Source organism: Capsella rubella, unplaced genomic scaffold, assembly GCF_000375325.1.
Source record: "Capsella rubella cultivar Monte Gargano unplaced genomic scaffold, Caprub1_0 scaffold_2, whole genome shotgun sequence".
NCBI lineage: Eukaryota > Viridiplantae > Streptophyta > Magnoliopsida > Brassicales > Brassicaceae > Capsella > Capsella rubella.
The window spans coordinates 8,533,810-8,549,852 of record NW_006238922.1 but is presented as its reverse complement, the minus strand read 5'-3'; the positions used below and the strand labels follow the sequence as shown (position 1 = coordinate 8,549,852).

Sequence of the window (16,043 nt, the reverse complement as noted above, 5' to 3'; positions counted from 1 at the left end):
GTAAAAACCAAGTAAGCTTTCCATAAATATGTTTGTCAAGTCTTGAATACAAGAATGCTTTTGAGTATCATATGATAAAAATTAGAAATATATAGATAATAAATCCGTAATTTGACGAGTCTTGTTTAATACAAAACAGAGAAAATGAATGAAAAGAAGATGATTAAAATAACAAATAACGTACTGTAAAAAAGACTGGTTGATAAGTTGGATCTTTTCTTTTGTCCTTTAGGTGATACTTCTACTTCTAGGCCTTGGTTGATTTGCACTAAACTTAGAACATAAGAGCACATAAGTGTCTTAACAGAAGACGCGTCCGCACCAAGATCCACTTGTCTCAACAATCCATTCTCTCCAGTGATGTAAGCTATACTTTGTAAGGAACCTTTAAATATGCTTCTAGCGAAAATCACGGCCAGTTTCTTCTCTTGGTCGATGAAAAAGCTCCCAGTGAAGATCTTCGAATAAAAGTCAGAAATATCGACTGTTAAGAATTTTCTCCACAGTACTTCATTTTGCTCAATCTTAGTTGTCACTTGTATCTCCACCGTATATGTATACCAATGTATGCATAACGACGCAAGCTGTTCTTCTCTAATAGAAGATAGAGTCACATACACAGTACCTTTAACATTAAAGTTAGATGGTAAAGGAAAACACGGTCCAAATCTCTCCCTTGTAAAATCGAAACAGACAAAAAATCTTGTCCCTGTTATCACTTTTAATCCTTCCACTTTCCGACGATAAAAGTAAGTATTTCCCTTCAATGACACGCTCTGATCATGACACATTATATCCGAGTGGTGAACATCATCAAGAACCTTCCACGAATTAGACTTAAAATCAAAGATTTCGTAACCATACCTACTCATCATCAAGATTTTGTGGTTACCCTTGTTGTCATATCCCAAAGCATACACGTCTGATAAGTCATAGTTAGTTCTAGGTTGAATATACCTAATCTGGCTCATATACGGGTTCCAAACTATGAGCCTAGTGTTGTTGTTGACCTCCTTACCAACCAATAACAATAAGCCATCACAATGAAAGACTTGAGATATCTCAAGTTTACTAAACTTTTTTATTTGCTTTATAGATGGTGTAACGACGTGTTCTTTGTTTTGGATTCCATGGAGATCATAACTCTTTGAGAATACTTTCGATTCTTTCACCATGATTCCTAGATACTCTTGTCTTGCTTCTCCCTTACATAGAATCCGATTTTTCGATAAACAGTTCCATCGTTTGCAAGTAGATCTCACTGCTCTTAGACATCTTCTCTGAACCCTTGATAGTATCTCTTCTACCAAATCCTCCGGAAGAAGATCGAACATCATCATCGTCTTCAGATGGAAACTAGGGTTTTTTTGAACTATACGCCTTCCCCACGCTATTACGATTGATTATATAAAAGCGTCAGATAGGCCCTTAAGTTTGGGCCCATAAAACTTAAAAATATGGCCCATAACTCAATCTTCTTCATATCACACCCAAATTCTCCACTGTTCTCTCCTCGCTACACAGTCTTGGATTCTTCTAGAATTTACTTATGCAGACATCGTCGATTTCACTCCTCCGCCACTCTTCTCCGTTCCTCCGTCGCACGGCAGTTTTTCACGGCGGAGGCGGAGTTCGAGTCGCAGTCGGAATTCGCCGCAGCTTCTGTCCTCTTTCAGCTAGACGAGATAATCCTGATGTCTCGAGAAAACCCCAACCGAGCAAGAATATGCTCAGAGCGAAACATATCGGTAAAAATTACTCCTCCTCCTTGTCACCAGTTCTCTCACCGGAGCACAAACCTACGCTCTTAGAGTCTCAAGCTATTGGTACTGTTGCCACCGCTCAAGCGAACTTTATGCGCGTCATTGTTCAAGATGTAGCTAATTCTGTGAAGAGTGATGATGATGATGATTCGTCTAAGACTGGTGTTGAGTTGCTTTGTGTGGTAAGAGCTGTGTTGAAGAAGATACGTAGGAAGGTTTTGGTTGGGGATAAGGTTCTCGTTGGATCTATTGATTGGGTTGATCGGAGAGGAATGATTGAGAATGTGTTTCATCGACGCTCTGAGATTTTGGATCCACCGGTTGCGAACGTTGATCATTTGCTGGTTCTTTTCTCTCTGGATCAACCGAAGCTGGAGCCGTTTACTCTCACTAGGTTCTTGGTGGAAGCTGAGTCTACTCGTATTCCACTCACACTTGCTCTCAACAAAACTGAACTCATTAGTGAAGAGGTAAGGAGGAAGGAACTGCATAAGCTCACTACTAGTTTAGACCACTTGCTGCTTTCTGAGTTTGACGATTGGAAATATGATCTTTGCTTACAGGAGTTGGAATCTTGGAAGATAAGATTGCGTAGCTGGAACTATGAACCACTGTTTTGCAGTGTGGGAACTAAGGACGGACTTGATGCGATTGCGTTTATCCTGCGGGATCAGACTTCTGTGATTGTTGGACCTAGTGGTGTTGGAAAGTCAAGTTTAATCAACATATTGAGAAGTAACCATGGTGGTGGTGAGGTGGAAGATGAGAATTGGTTTGAGCCTGTAAGTTTCTTTTGTGTTATTTCCTTCTAGAGCTTAACTTTTCTTTGCCATCATTCTCATGACTTGACCTTTGTGATGTACAGATGCTAGGTAATAAGTGGTTTGATGATCAACGAGTAGGGGAAGTTTCTTCTAGAAGTGGTAGGGGTAAACATACAACACGAAATGTATCACTACTTCCCGTTTCTGAAGGTGGTTATCTCGCTGATACTCCTGGCTTTAACCAGCCTAGTTTGCTGAAAGTTACAAAACAATCACTTGCACACTGCTTCCCTGAGGTTTGTACTTTGTACCCATTGGCTTGTTCCCATTTCCCTTATCGACTGACTGTGACGATGTATTGTCTATTGAACTGTTTCTTTAGATACGGAACATGATTGAAGGTGAAAAATGTGGATTTAGAGATTGCTTGCATATAGGGGAACCAGGGTGTGTTGTTAAAGGTGATTGGGAAAGGTATCCATACTACTTACAACTGCTTGATGAGATCAGAATAAGGGAGGAGTTTCAGCTTAGGACTTTTGGAACCAAGAGGGAAGATGATGTTAGGTATAGTTGTGGTTTCCGCTGAAACTACATCTTCTATTTTTAGATAGATTAATTCCTAAGTGTTGTTAACAAGGGAATCCTTGACACAGGTACAAGGTGGGAGACATGGGTGTAAAACATGCTGAGCCACGGCTAGTTCCTAAGAAGCATAGGAGAGAGTCAAGGAAGAAAACAAAACAGACAATGATCAGTGAGCTGGATGAGTTCGAAGATGAAGACAGCGACTTCGACATAGAGAACGACCCAATAGTCCAAGCGATTGAGAATGAGAAGAAACAACAATGAGAGAACTCGTGTTCACACGAAAGACTTTAGACAGAAGATGTAAAAAATTGTACAGATCTCTTTTGTTCTAAGCGTTTTTTGCACTTCTGCCTCATTGACAAAGCGGTAACTTAATCAGAAGATATTAATATTGCAGAATTTTTTATTTCGGTTAAACTTTTAATGTTTTAGAAAAAATGATTACTACTAAACATGATAAATGATTTCATAACCATTAAGCGAAAATCTCCAAGAAGAATCTATCCGTCGTCTTACAAAACGATTCGAGCTAAAAGTAAAAGGAAACAAAATCTCTTCAAAGAGCACAAGGACATAGAAATTAAAAACAAAGAAAGCTTAAGCTGCTGTCTTCTTAGACTTCGCTGCCAACTGAGTCTCCGGCTGCAATTACCAAAGAACATTTACGAAATTAGAATCACTAATATTAACAAGAATCCTGGAAATACCAATGAGATAAAATATGATTTACCTCTTTCTTGACAGGCTCTTCCTTCTCTGACAAAATCAACTCAATGTGGCATGGGTTGGACATGTAAGCTGGTAAAATAAGAAAGATACAGAGTCAAACAAAAGGAAAACTAAAACTAACCATGCAAGTATAACTTACAAAACCTCAAAACTTACGGTTGATTCTTCCATGAGCACGGTAAGTCCTTCTCCTTTGCTTTGCGGCCTGGTTCACTTGGATGTGTGATATGAAGAGGGCATCAACATCCAAACCTTTCACCTGAAGAACAACAATCAAAGTAACCTTATTAGCTAAAGGGCAGAGAGAACAATGACAAATTTCACAGAGTCATAATCAAATGATTGTTATTCTCACCTCAGCATTGCTCTCAGCGTTCTTGAGCAAATCAAGAACAAACTGAGCAGACTTGGCTGGCCAACGTCCTTGACCATTAGAATGCCTGTTCTTAGCTTGGGCAGTTCTCCCTACACCTCTGCAGAAACGAGTGAAGGGGATTGCTTGCTTGTGAGCTATCACATCCTCAAGGTACCTCTTCGCCTTGATCAATGGTAGCTTCCTGATGGCATGCGCTGTTTCCCTAGTGTTCTGTTCCACGCAACCCATAGAAAAACAGAAACAAAATTAGAACCAACCAACAAATTACAAAACAACAGTCATTAAAATGTGGCATCATTTACTGAACCATTAGTCACTACAATTCTACATAGGTTCACCCAAGAACAATGCCCGTTATTTCCCTGATATATACGAGAGCTTCATTCACTGAAAAAGGCAACAAAGCCCTGCTTTTTTTAATCAGGTTGCATACTAACTTGCTAACCAAAAAAACCCCTAACACTAGCTAAAGATATGAAATGCTATATTATAATCAATGTACCATCATGTACTGAACCTTATAGTTATGAGAAAAATAAACATAGATTCACCCAATCACGATGACCAATTCAATTTCCCTGAAGTATACGTGAGATCTGTAAATTGCAACAGAACTCTGCTTTTTCTCAATCAGGTTAACCTAAAGCTACAATCATCCTAATCATAAATCCAACTACATCGGAAAAAAAAACCAAAAAGATGAGAGAAAAATGTAACTACGAAGCTATACATACCTTGAAGTGAACCCTAAGATCGGATCCTCTAGCCTTGCAAGCTGCAAAATCAAACCAAATGTATCCACAAAGATCATTACACAAAATCGGATACAGAGTAAAACGAATCGAGACAACGAAATGGTACTAAGATAAATGTCGGAAAGAACTTACACTTGGTCTGGTTGTCGGGTTCTTGCGAATACTTCACCTGCGAAATTATCACAGGAAAGATAAGAAAATTAGATAATCCGATTTCTAGGTTAAATCTGCGAGAGTAGAGATGGAGTGGGAAGCTTCAAGCAATTACCATGGCGGCTAATAGAAGAATCGGCTGCAGAAGAGTTGAGAGATATGTTAGAGGGAGAGTTTATATAGTGAAAAATATATAAACCCTAAAACCTAATGGGCCTCTTCTTGTTTAGTTGTAATGATTTTACGGGCTTTATGAAAGAGCCCATTAATACTAGGAATTGGGCTATTCTTCTATTCAGATTTTGTTTCTTTTCTTGTCCATCCATTTGAATTCCCAATATCAATATCGTGAATTTAATTGTTGAAAACCTTGGTTATAATTTTTTTTTTGGTGAAACACATAACATGATTCACTACACAACATCAACAGGAATGCAATATTACTATTGTTTGTTTTTAGTCATCAACTCCCAAAGTATGTTCATAAGGAGTTTGGTATGGTAATGCAATTCTAAACTTTATAGTTCCTAAATTGCAAAAAGGTAATTGAATGCAATGTTTTTTAGAAAAAGACGGATGAAAATCCAGCCTTTTCCAGAGTCGCCCAACAATAAAGTCGTTTGGTAACTGAATGCAATGTTTTTCATTTGTCTTTTTCTAAAAAACATTGCATTCAATTATCTTTTTGCAACTTAGCAGCTATAAATTTTAGAAGTGAAGTATCAAGTAAAAGATTGATGTGAAGTATGATGTGAAGTAAAATATTGATGTGAATTATGGTGTGAAGTAAAGTATGTGTAATAAGTGTGAAGAAAGGAGAATCCACTGATTGTATTGGTGTACTTTTTTCATGGAGTTTTTCGTAATTGGTTATCCATGATTCTGGAAGTAGCTTAACTAATTCGCTTCCTTAGATTATGTACTATAAATAACAAGTTTGGAGAGATTTGTTCACCATAAGCTGAAGTGTCTAAAATCCTATGTTGGTACTCTTTGTATCTGGTGTCGAGGAGAGCGAATCTTGCCACTACCGGTAAGCCTTTTCTTCCATGAAAAGTTAATGCTAGGCGTATTGCTCCATAGTGAAGATATCCGTTCAACTCGGTAGATTGGATGGTCACGGTTAGAACGAGGCCACGCATATTGATCATGGAAGCCTAAAAGCAGTTGTCGTATTGCATTACCATACCAAGCTCCTTATGAACATACTTTGGGAGTTGATGACCAAAAAAAAAACATCATTTGGGATTAATAAAATACTTCAGAATATAGTTAATTAGGTTATTGATTGCTTTATTCAAGTTGATATGAGCAATCAATAACCCTAGCAAATAAAGGATTAATGGAGATCTAAGTGTCTAAAACTCAACTTCAGAATTGGTGTTATGCTTTGACAGAGACTAGAGCAGCGAATAAGACTTAGTCATGTTGCTATATAATATCAGGTCACTATATATTAAAATAAATAAACACATTGGATTGAACTATATGTCCCGCGTTAAAAAACGGATTTATTCACTAATGTTTTAGCAAAAGCAAAAAGAGAATATATAATAAATAAAACAGTCTATGATTTAGAAGAAGTAAGTAGAAAGAAAGCTAGTGTATGCAATGACGTCTGACCATTTTGGGAAAAGACCCTTCAAATGTATAGTTTCTTCATCAAGACGTTGATCAAGAACAGCTACATCTACTCTCACTTCTTCTTCACTACTTGCCTCTAACCAGAAGATCCACTTCTCACCGCTGTTACCACTCAGTCTCAATATGTAAGATGGTGGACCACCCGGTGGGAGCTCAGGTGCTGCAACAACAATAAACCCATTTTGGTTTTACGGTCTTTTAGTTAATGTGTTACGACAAGGACAAAGAGGGTTCTTTGTTTGTAACCTGGAGGTTTGCCATCTGCGAACGACCATCCTGATAATGGACCGGTTATGTTCAGAACCGTGACCCAGATCTCCTCCAACGAGCTGCATATGAACAATATGGGCAATAGGCCAATAGTTAATAAACAAATTTGGTAATAGCACAAGAAGCTCTTTTTTTCTTGGAGTCCAACTAACCCCAGAGAGAGTTCCAGATGAACTCTGCGAGTTCCGTTTTTAAATATCGTTTGCGGTTTACGAGTTTGTAGGTACGGGAATTGGCTATATCGTTCCGAAATATTGCTGGCTTTAGCAGAGAACCTCCCGTTTGTTGTTACTACACAGGAAATAGGGAAAAGTGCCTGTAGATACCAAAACAACTCTTTACTCCAAACTGAAGACACTTACTATCTTGCCAATAGCAGATACGATTAAATGAATCTAATGAACATACCAACCAAGCTTCTTGAGGAGATGCTTCAGCATTTGCTAACGAAAATGAAGGGCCAACATTAAGTTCCTCTGCCACCTCTGGAGCATGCTTGAAAACAAACTCCATAGAATTTGAATCAATGACAGCTAAATCGTAACTTGAGCCTGTGATTTCATTTCCACCTGCAACAGTAACTTTAAACATTTACTTCATTTCAGCAAAAAAAAGATCACTTCGAAAACAGTTCCATATTGCATGAGAAAAGTCTACCAGCAGACATGAATGTGTGTTGGAGTACAACTCTCTTCGGTGCATCTTTGCTATAAGGAAAGAACTGTGATGATACCGCCAACATGACCACACTGAAGTGAAGCAAGAATTTCAAGATCGACGATTTGGCCAGCCAACGATCACAAACTGGTATTACCGGACCCAAACACAAGCCGGTGACAATTCCAATGACTGCAGCAACTGCTACATCTGCTAGATAAAATCCTGCAAACCAAAATTATTGTACAATAAACATCTTCACAATGAAAGCCAGACTTGAAATCACAACAAGCTATTTAATGTTTCAATGGTAAAATTCTCAAATGGAGTGAATCGGTTTAGCTGAATCAGAAAGATACTTTTTGAAAAGAATCGAGTTAAGTAAAACTAACCATAAGGTGGTGGAATTGCTCCCATCATTCCCGTCTTCTCAATTAAAAATAGTGCAAGAATACCACCAAAATAGAGAGAATACAGAAGGCATGGAACAAGAGGTATCACATAAAACATGGGACACCTGGATGACATAAACTCTATTATACAACAGATTAAAATCAATGTCGTCTCGAAAATGAAAAGCTAGAAGTATTATTAGAAGTCGAACTCCAGACTACTGTCTAAACCAAGGATCTTATTGGCAAAAGATATGTCCTATGTTCCAAAAAAACAAGTAATGTCTAGTAGTCTTACTTGATTGAGTTATAGCCATAGGACTTGACTGACAAACAGAAAGCAACCCATCCGAGTAGCATAGAAATGCAGATGACAAATGTCATGAATCCTCCATTTAATCCAGCGAAAAAATATGCCTGAAAACGTTTCTCCAATTAGTAAAAGATCAGCCAAACAAGTAACAAAAGTTCGAGGTAAAATATAAACCAAGAGGATAAAAAAAAAAGCACATACCGAAGTTGAAAACGCATAGAACCCAAATGCTCCCCAAAACCTTGCTTCATCAGATGGTTCCTACAAGATCATAGTTAAAAGACATTTTCTAGTAATAGACAGGGAGGCTAATGAGACAAGGAGGAAGAATAAGGACTTTACAATTTTCATAATCTTCTTGGATGTAACACCTTGACAATGTGAGACACGATCAGAGATAGCTCTTGGAATTAAAAGGCCAAAAAATGAGCAGGGGATGAACATCAAGAAAGCCAAGTATGAATGAGCAAACCTGCATTATCACCATAACTTTAATTAGTCTCCCTCACCAATAAAATTCTCCACTGTTTCGACACCTTTATTGTGCACTAAGTAAAATGTTGAACAATGTAACAAGATATATAAAACCAACCAGCTCATGGGATAAGCAAAGAACAATCTGATGACTGCGAAAAGAACCGGGAATATCACACCAAGTAAAATCCCAGCGAAATGGTGCATAACTCCTGATCAGGCAATGGTTTACAATGTTAAACCTCCAAAACATCGTACAAAATAACAATTCAGAAATTCAAAGATATGCAAATTTTTACCTCTCAAGAAAGCCCAGAAGATTGATAACAAAGAATGTGTCCTATGGTCCATCATATACAAAAAGAAAGGAACAGAAAGGAACAAAGCAGCTGGGAAGTTGTGAAGTATCATGGCTACTCTTCTTGGATAGTACACCTGATAAATTTCATGATATCAGCTTGTCAAGAGTTTAAACAAGTTAAGAAAAAGATGTTGAGCAAAGTCAAAAACACCTACCATGAAGAATGTTAAGTAATCAAAGAAAACAGCTCTTTCAACCATATCATTGTTAGCATCCACGTCAAGTGACTTTCTTTCACTAGCAACCTTCAGTCTAGAAGAACTCGTGAAGGCTTTAAGCACGCTAAATAAGTTTTCTCCACGCGCTTGCATGCTTCCGGGTCTGGTTCAAAGATATTCTGTGAAACGAGGATCGTACTAAATAGTAAAGAATAGTAAGGAAAAGTTCAACCATAATATATACCAAAACGATGCATACACTATTCTGTCCACTGTATCAAAGGAAGTATGGTAGTAGTAACCGCCCAGAAGAAAGATAATGTCTAGCCCCGGGATGTCGGCATAATCTTCTGCAAACATTCTGTAATCGGTGTCTCCAGGAATTACAGGGAAAACATCCTGGGAAATATCACAGGACAAGTTAAAGTCATTGACATAGATGAACTAGAAACAAAGTGGCTGGATACAGTTTTGTTATTGACCCCACTATCACTTGGCAAAAGCAGAGATGACAGAGAGAGATACCTGTGCAGAACTCTGCGCCATTGGATACACTGCAGCTTGAGAATAGATTTGGGACGGCCACGAACCAGGCCCTGATTGGCAGACCAGATCTGCCAGCCATTGACATTGAAACAAAAGTACTAATAATTAACACCACCATAGAAAGTTAAAACAAATAGTCATTAAAAAGCAAACACATAATACTGTCACTAATAAGCCAACGCATATTCTTCCTGAGAATGATGTATGTGCATGCATTTATGTTCTAAAGACACGATGTTGCAACAAAAGTTCGTCAATAAGCCTAAAGGCAACAGTATACACAGATGTTAATAGATAAGCTTTTTGTTTCAGTCCTCATAAATATAAGAGCATCCAAGACCAAACTTAAGAACATCATTGTAATGGTTTTCTTCATCATCAAATTTACACCATCTGAACAGTCCTTAAGGAATACAAGATCTTACCAATACCCCCTGTCCCAGAAGCTTCCACGTTTATAAAAGCTCCAATGGTGTCTTTTAACTTATGCTTAGTCATGAAACCGTGCGAGCCCTAAATACACGACAAAACACCACACCACCATGTAAAGTAAGAGCTTATTTTCATCATCTTGACTATAAAAAAAACGCTTACTATTTAGCAACTACAAAATACATTAAGACCAAGAAGATAAATTTCATGAAACAACATTATTCCACACGAAAGAGTACTAAGCATCAGCATAACTATGTTACCAGCATAAAAAGCTCTTCAGCACCATTAAAGAGAAATATTACAGGTCGAGGAGGGATCCAACCAGAATCCACTACCAGCCTTGCTAATTCAAGTAGTGATGCTGCAAAAATGGAAATACATAAATGATAAATCCATGAATTTAGTGGTTTAGAAAGGAAAAAACTAAATAAATGGTACCCCAAACTCACCAACACATGACCCACAGTCACCAGCTCCAGGAGAGTTAACAGGACTGTCATAATGTGCATTCATCAATACAGATGCATCAGTGTCATGAGAATGAACTGAGGAGATACTGCAACAAAACAAAAAACAATGGTGAAATGTTTGGCATTAATAAGTGGGGACACAAATCATTCAATGTTGCAGACTACTAATGCCTGAATATAAAATAAGACAAATACGAGAAAGAATGGTCAGAACCAAAGTGAATCATAAATGCAAACTAGATACTCTCCTGAATAAGCCAGAAACTTCAATGTACTAGTTAAGGAATTACATAAGATTTTCAAATAGTTAAAGAAAGAGTACCGCATAAGTATATTTGTATGGTTTCTGTATCCAAGTGATATGCTGTGACCAAGAAACATCATGCTAAAAGAACCATCCACCTGAGTCTCCTCCACCTCAACTCTATTATACAACAAAAGCATTCATTTTTCAGCTCAGATAAACAAAAAGTTAACAAGAAAAAAAAACATTCTTTTTAAAGATTGGAATCAATCAATATATTTTTTAAGAGAGTGCATCTTCTAAACCTTAGATTAGGTCCAGCTCTCTCTTTTACCATCTCCAATTGCGATTTTATATATGTTGCAGCTTCTTTAAGCCCTGGTCGTCCTTCCTACAAAACCCATAAGATCAGAGAGTGAAGAGAGAGAGAGAGGCAGAGAAAGAGATGAAACGGCGGCGAATCACCTGACGACCATCGATCTCCTCAGCCAAGACACGGATATGTTCGACGGCTCTAGCTTCAGAGAACCGTTCTAGAGGAGCGTCAGAAGGAAGCGGAGAGATGAGTTTCATGTGGAGGACGGAGTAAACAATAGCTGACATTAAAGCGTAGATGAAGACGATTGAGAATAGGAACTTGAATCCAGTGGCATCTCTTGAACTCATTCTCCAAAACGCCTTCATCGGTTTGGTAATGACAAAGAGATCAGAGAGACAAATCTCGCTTGTACTTGAAAGACAACGATTGTTTTCAGTTTTGTAATATAACGGAACAGAACAGAACACAACACAGAACGGGAACGCCGTCGCCGTGTGTCAGAGAAGAGAGTTTACGGTGTGATCAAAATTTACTAAATTGTCCTCACGTTAAATACGTTTCTCTAATCTAATCTTATTTATTGAAAATATGTCAGGATCAAAGTGTAAATTTAATTAAGTTCATAGAGATTTGTAAAGTTTGATTCTTTTTGTTTTTGACTTTATACAGATTAGAAGTTTGAAAAATCATTGAATTCGAATATCTTAGACTATTAAAAAAGGTGAGATCATATAAATATTAGAATTAATTTGCATGTGTATGGACAGATGTCAATATCAAAAGTGACATTATCGTCAAAAAAGAATAGATATCAAAAGTGACATTGTTGTGTAGATTGTGTGATCATGTAGAATCAGAGCAATGGACAAATAAAATAACATGATCAATTAAAAGGTTTGATACAAATGTCTTATGTTTTATTTTTTAGTTTGGGATGTTAAGAGTTTAGAGTTTAGTATAAACACGCAAAAAAAGCATTTTAGAGTTTAGACATACGTTAAAGTGACGTGAGACCAAAACTAATATGTGTTAAATAAAAGCATAGTAATATTATGATAAGCTCCCACACGTTAATTACGTGCCACCGGGTTTGTATGAGAGATTAGAGTGGAGTTTAGAATTGGTTAATCATCTTGATCCAAGCTATAGCAACTTAAGCTTCTCATAAGTGTCTCCCACACAACTCGCCGTGAGATCGTATGTCAAATTGTTAATGCACCTTTGTGTTTGGTTTGGTTATCATGCGTGATTGTTTTCTCCGACATTTTGGTCGAAATGTTGTATTCACTCACCATTGCTATTTGTTGTAATGATGATGATATAGTTGGGAGAGAAGATCGAGAACAAAGAACGTAAATCAATCAAGAAAAAAGGCCATAGCCGGTCCGAAAATAGTTTTCTGTTTAGAGTAAAAAAGGCCCATTAACAAACATATTGGCAAAATCTTCAAAATCTACATTCATATTTCACCAAAATAAGTCTTTACTTTCTTAATACACCAATACAGTATATTGTTGATGTAAAGTACATAATAGCTTGTTGGATTTGAATCCAAGGATGGGCCAAAAAGAAAGAATAGTTCGAAGATAATTTAAACCAAATATCAAAAGAAAGTACAATGATCGAAAACAAAAATTCCAAATATTTTTGGTATTGGAATAAGGAGGTTACACGTTTTATACACAAATAGCTTGGTTAAGGATTCTCAAACTTGTTACTAAAAATCAATAAGAATAAGGAGATTGCACGTCATTGCATAAGACACCATATGTGATATGTGTCAAAACATTGTGGATGCAAGGATCCAACATATAAACAAATATTAAGGTCTAAAATCTTCATTTAATGACCATTTATGACAAAGGATTAAGAAACATTACTACTTTTTTAAAAGTAAGAAATGAATATACATCATTTTCATTTCAATATTTTTACACGATGTTAAATACTATAGTTAAAGTCATTAATCAAAAGTTTAAATTCATATATATTATTTGTATAAGTGAATTTATCTATATTATTTGTAATTTATTTTATCGTCTATTCTACAATTTTTTTTTTCTAAATACCAAATTTTAGATTTTAAATCCAAAACGACAAAATTCACAACATCAAAAAACAATTTGAATAAATTGGGCTAAAAATAAAATCATATTTTGTAGAATTTTAACAATTAACATATTATATTTTTCCATACTAATTATGTTGAGTTGAAAGGTAAAAAATAGGAGGGACTAGTAGATTTGTTTTTCTGAGTGAATGAATCGAATCACTTTGTTTGTTTGTCAATCACTCAACACGTTTCGTTTCAATCAAAACTCGTTGGAAGAAGCATCAAAGCAACAAACAACAAACACAAAACAGAGACCGTTGGATCCAAATCTCACATTCTTCTCCTTCTCCTTCTCTATCTCTCTCTCTCCCTCTCTCTCACCAGAAGAAGAAATGTACGGCAAAACAATATGCACAATCGTCTTCTTCATCTTCCTCGTTGCTTCTTTTTCAATCTACATGGGCACCGTCGATCCAAGACCTTACTTTTACCTCCTCCAATCACAGCCCCGTGAAGCTTCTCCTTGTAGCTCCAACGGACGACCTCTCCGTGTCTTCATGTACGATCTCCCTCGGAAGTTCAATGTAGCGATGATGGATCCACGCAGCTCAGATGTTGAGCCACTCACTGGGAAGAATCTGCCTTCTTGGCCTCAGACTTCTGGGATTAAGAGACAGCACAGCGTTGAGTATTGGCTTATGGCTTCGCTTCTTCAGAGAGGTGGTGATGGTGGTGACGATGAAGCAATTAGGGTTTTTGATCCGGATTTGGCGGATGCTTTCTATGTTCCGTTCTTCTCTTCGTTGAGCTTTAACACTCATGGGAAGAACATGACGGATCCTGATACTGAATTTGATCGGAAATTACAGGTAATTTTTGAAATTCCGGTGATTTGTTGATGTTCTGATTTAGTTTTGGGTGATGGGTCAGCTCAGATTCGTTGACTTTTTGCAAAGTTTGAATCTTTTTTGAATTGCCCTTGAGTCGATTGTACTGGTCAGTGGTCATGAATTGGATTCATGAGTTCGATGTGTTTACAGGCTTTGTTTCTTGTTGTGTTAGGTAGAGTTAATGGAGTTTCTTGAGAATTCAGAGTATTGGAAACGTTCAGGAGGCAAAGATCATGTGATCCCGATGACACATCCTAATGCTTTCAGATTTCTAAGGCAGCAAGTGAATGCGTCGATTCTCATTGTTGTGGATTTTGGGCGTTATCCGAAAGATATGGCACGTCTCAGTAAAGATGTTGTTTCTCCGTATGTACATGTTGTTGAGACCTTGACAGAGGATGGTGATGATGATGGTATGACGGACCCTTTTGAAGCTCGTACCACGCTTCTTTACTTCCGTGGGAATACAGCTAGGAAAGACGAAGGTAAAATCCGTCTGAGGTTGGAGAAGTTATTAGCTAATAACTCTGATGTTCACTATGAGAAAAGTGTGGCAACTACACAAAACATCAAAGTGGTAAGCAACTATCCCTCCCATATTAATATGTTAGACTAGGCAAGGATTAGAGAGTCCACATAGTTGAAATCTTAAGAAAATGTGGTAACACAGCGTTCTCAGTCCAAGACCATGTGATTGGGTTTCATTAAGCATGAGTATATTTAGGATACTGTTTCATGTGTTTAGGCGTTTGAGTCTTTTGGGGACCTCTTAGGCATGGGAGAAATCATGAGTTCTCTTAAACAAACTAAGGTTCCTATCTTTGGTACTTGTGTCAGTTTGTTTGTGCTCTTCATTTTGTGAGCTGATTTAGAGCAGAATAGAAGAAGATATCTGATGATGCACCTATCACAATGATAGTGATTCTTCTCCTTGTGTTTTGTTTTGTCACCAGTCTACGGAAGGGATGAGATCATCGAAATTCTGTCTGCATCCAGCTGGAGATACTCCATCTTCATGCCGCCTATTTGATGCCATTGTCAGTCACTGCATTCCGGTCATCATAAGCGACAAAATCGAGCTGCCCTTTGAAGATGAAATAGATTACTCAGAATTCTCAGTCTTTTTCTCTATAAAAGAGTCGCTTGAACCGGGTTACATCCTCAACAACCTCCGCCAGTTTCCCAAGGATAAATGGCTGGAAATGTGGAAACGCCTGAAGAACGTATCTCATCACTTCGAGTTCCAGTACCCACCCAAGAGAGAAGATGCAGTAAATATGTTGTGGAGACAGGTGAAACACAAGATCCCTAATGTCAAGCTCGCTGTACATAGAAACCGGAGGTTGAAAGTCCCTGATTGGTGGCTTTGAAGAATGACCAAATTTTTTCTGAAGGTTAAGTCTTTTCATTCTTCTTCCCTTCAATACTGTACATTAGTTGATTCTTTTGTTACATTGTTCTTTTCACGATCCATTGATAGGCATATATTCTCTAAAACATCATTTTTTTATAAATAACCTGAGGTAGTTGCATCTAAGGTTTCCGCTTTATCTGTTTTGATTTCTCTTTATAGTTCACTGATTCAGACACTTTATATCTTGTAAGGTTTGAGATGAGAGTTCCTATTGTTGTAAACTTGTAATGAAAATAAGATGATAAAAGCTGCTCCTCTATCTTCTTCGTGTT

At 37.4% G+C, this 16,043-nt stretch overlaps 5 protein-coding genes and 2 non-coding genes across 8 annotated transcripts; 2 read left to right on the top strand and 5 right to left on the bottom strand.

Moving 5' to 3' along the window:
• Positions 1-228: 228 nt before the first annotated feature.
• LOC17894649 (F-box/kelch-repeat protein At3g13680) lies at positions 229-1,340 on the bottom strand. The gene is made up of 2 exons (XM_023788521.1): positions 333-1,340; positions 229-273 (listed from the first exon to the last, which is right to left on the bottom strand). Exons 1-2 carry the CDS (start codon positions 1,338-1,340, stop codon positions 229-231), a joined length of 1,053 nt encoding a protein of 350 aa, XP_023644289.1.
• Positions 1,341-1,529: 189 nt separating this feature from the next.
• LOC17896355 (small ribosomal subunit biogenesis GTPase RsgA 1, mitochondrial) lies at positions 1,530-3,524 on the top strand. The gene is made up of 5 exons (XM_006301875.2): positions 1,530-2,233; positions 2,327-2,545; positions 2,629-2,823; positions 2,910-3,094; positions 3,184-3,524. Exons 1-5 carry the CDS (start codon positions 1,550-1,552, stop codon positions 3,377-3,379), a joined length of 1,479 nt encoding a protein of 492 aa, XP_006301937.2. The 5' UTR covers positions 1,530-1,549; the 3' UTR covers positions 3,380-3,524.
• A 48-nt stretch (positions 3,525-3,572) lies between these two features.
• LOC17895914 (60S ribosomal protein L17-2) lies at positions 3,573-5,291 on the bottom strand. The gene is made up of 7 exons (XM_006302814.2): positions 5,247-5,291; positions 5,111-5,147; positions 4,958-4,998; positions 4,203-4,433; positions 4,004-4,106; positions 3,849-3,916; positions 3,573-3,760 (listed from the first exon to the last, which is right to left on the bottom strand). The coding sequence occupies exons 1-7, from the start codon at positions 5,247-5,249 to the stop codon at positions 3,716-3,718; spliced, it is 528 nt and encodes a 175-aa protein (XP_006302876.2). The 5' UTR covers positions 5,250-5,291; the 3' UTR covers positions 3,573-3,715.
• LOC111832253 lies at positions 4,508-4,640 on the bottom strand. The gene has a single exon (XR_002835291.1). It is a non-coding gene; the product is annotated as a small nucleolar RNA snoR74 (small nucleolar RNA).
• LOC111832252 lies at positions 4,718-4,849 on the bottom strand. Its single transcript, XR_002835290.1, has one exon. It is a non-coding gene; the product is annotated as a small nucleolar RNA snoR74 (small nucleolar RNA).
• Positions 5,292-6,567: 1,276 nt separating the features above from the next.
• LOC17894308 (endoplasmic reticulum metallopeptidase 1) lies at positions 6,568-11,910 on the bottom strand. Of its 2 annotated transcripts, XM_006301173.2 has the most exons (20): positions 11,561-11,909; positions 11,401-11,486; positions 11,174-11,275; positions 10,831-10,937; positions 10,642-10,742; positions 10,372-10,459; positions 9,926-10,014; positions 9,660-9,799; positions 9,398-9,563; positions 9,181-9,316; positions 9,000-9,093; positions 8,750-8,879; positions 8,609-8,668; positions 8,393-8,511; positions 8,095-8,219; positions 7,703-7,927; positions 7,454-7,614; positions 7,198-7,361; positions 7,022-7,104; positions 6,568-6,935 (listed from the first exon to the last, which is right to left on the bottom strand). In XM_006301173.2, exons 1-20 carry the CDS (start codon positions 11,777-11,779, stop codon positions 6,706-6,708), a joined length of 2,625 nt encoding a protein of 874 aa, XP_006301235.1. In that variant the 5' UTR covers positions 11,780-11,909; the 3' UTR covers positions 6,568-6,705. The 2 variants fall into 2 exon arrangements, with proteins under 2 accessions (XP_006301235.1, XP_023644114.1); XM_023788346.1 differs by having other exon boundaries at positions 7,022-7,361; positions 11,561-11,910.
• Positions 11,911-13,747: 1,837 nt separating this feature from the next.
• On the top strand, positions 13,748-16,032 carry LOC17895267 (probable arabinosyltransferase ARAD1). Its single transcript, XM_006302112.2, has 3 exons — positions 13,748-14,336; positions 14,530-14,934; positions 15,311-16,032. The coding sequence occupies exons 1-3, from the start codon at positions 13,860-13,862 to the stop codon at positions 15,725-15,727; spliced, it is 1,299 nt and encodes a 432-aa protein (XP_006302174.2). The 5' UTR covers positions 13,748-13,859; the 3' UTR covers positions 15,728-16,032.
• The last annotated feature ends 11 nt before the right edge of the window (positions 16,033-16,043 follow it).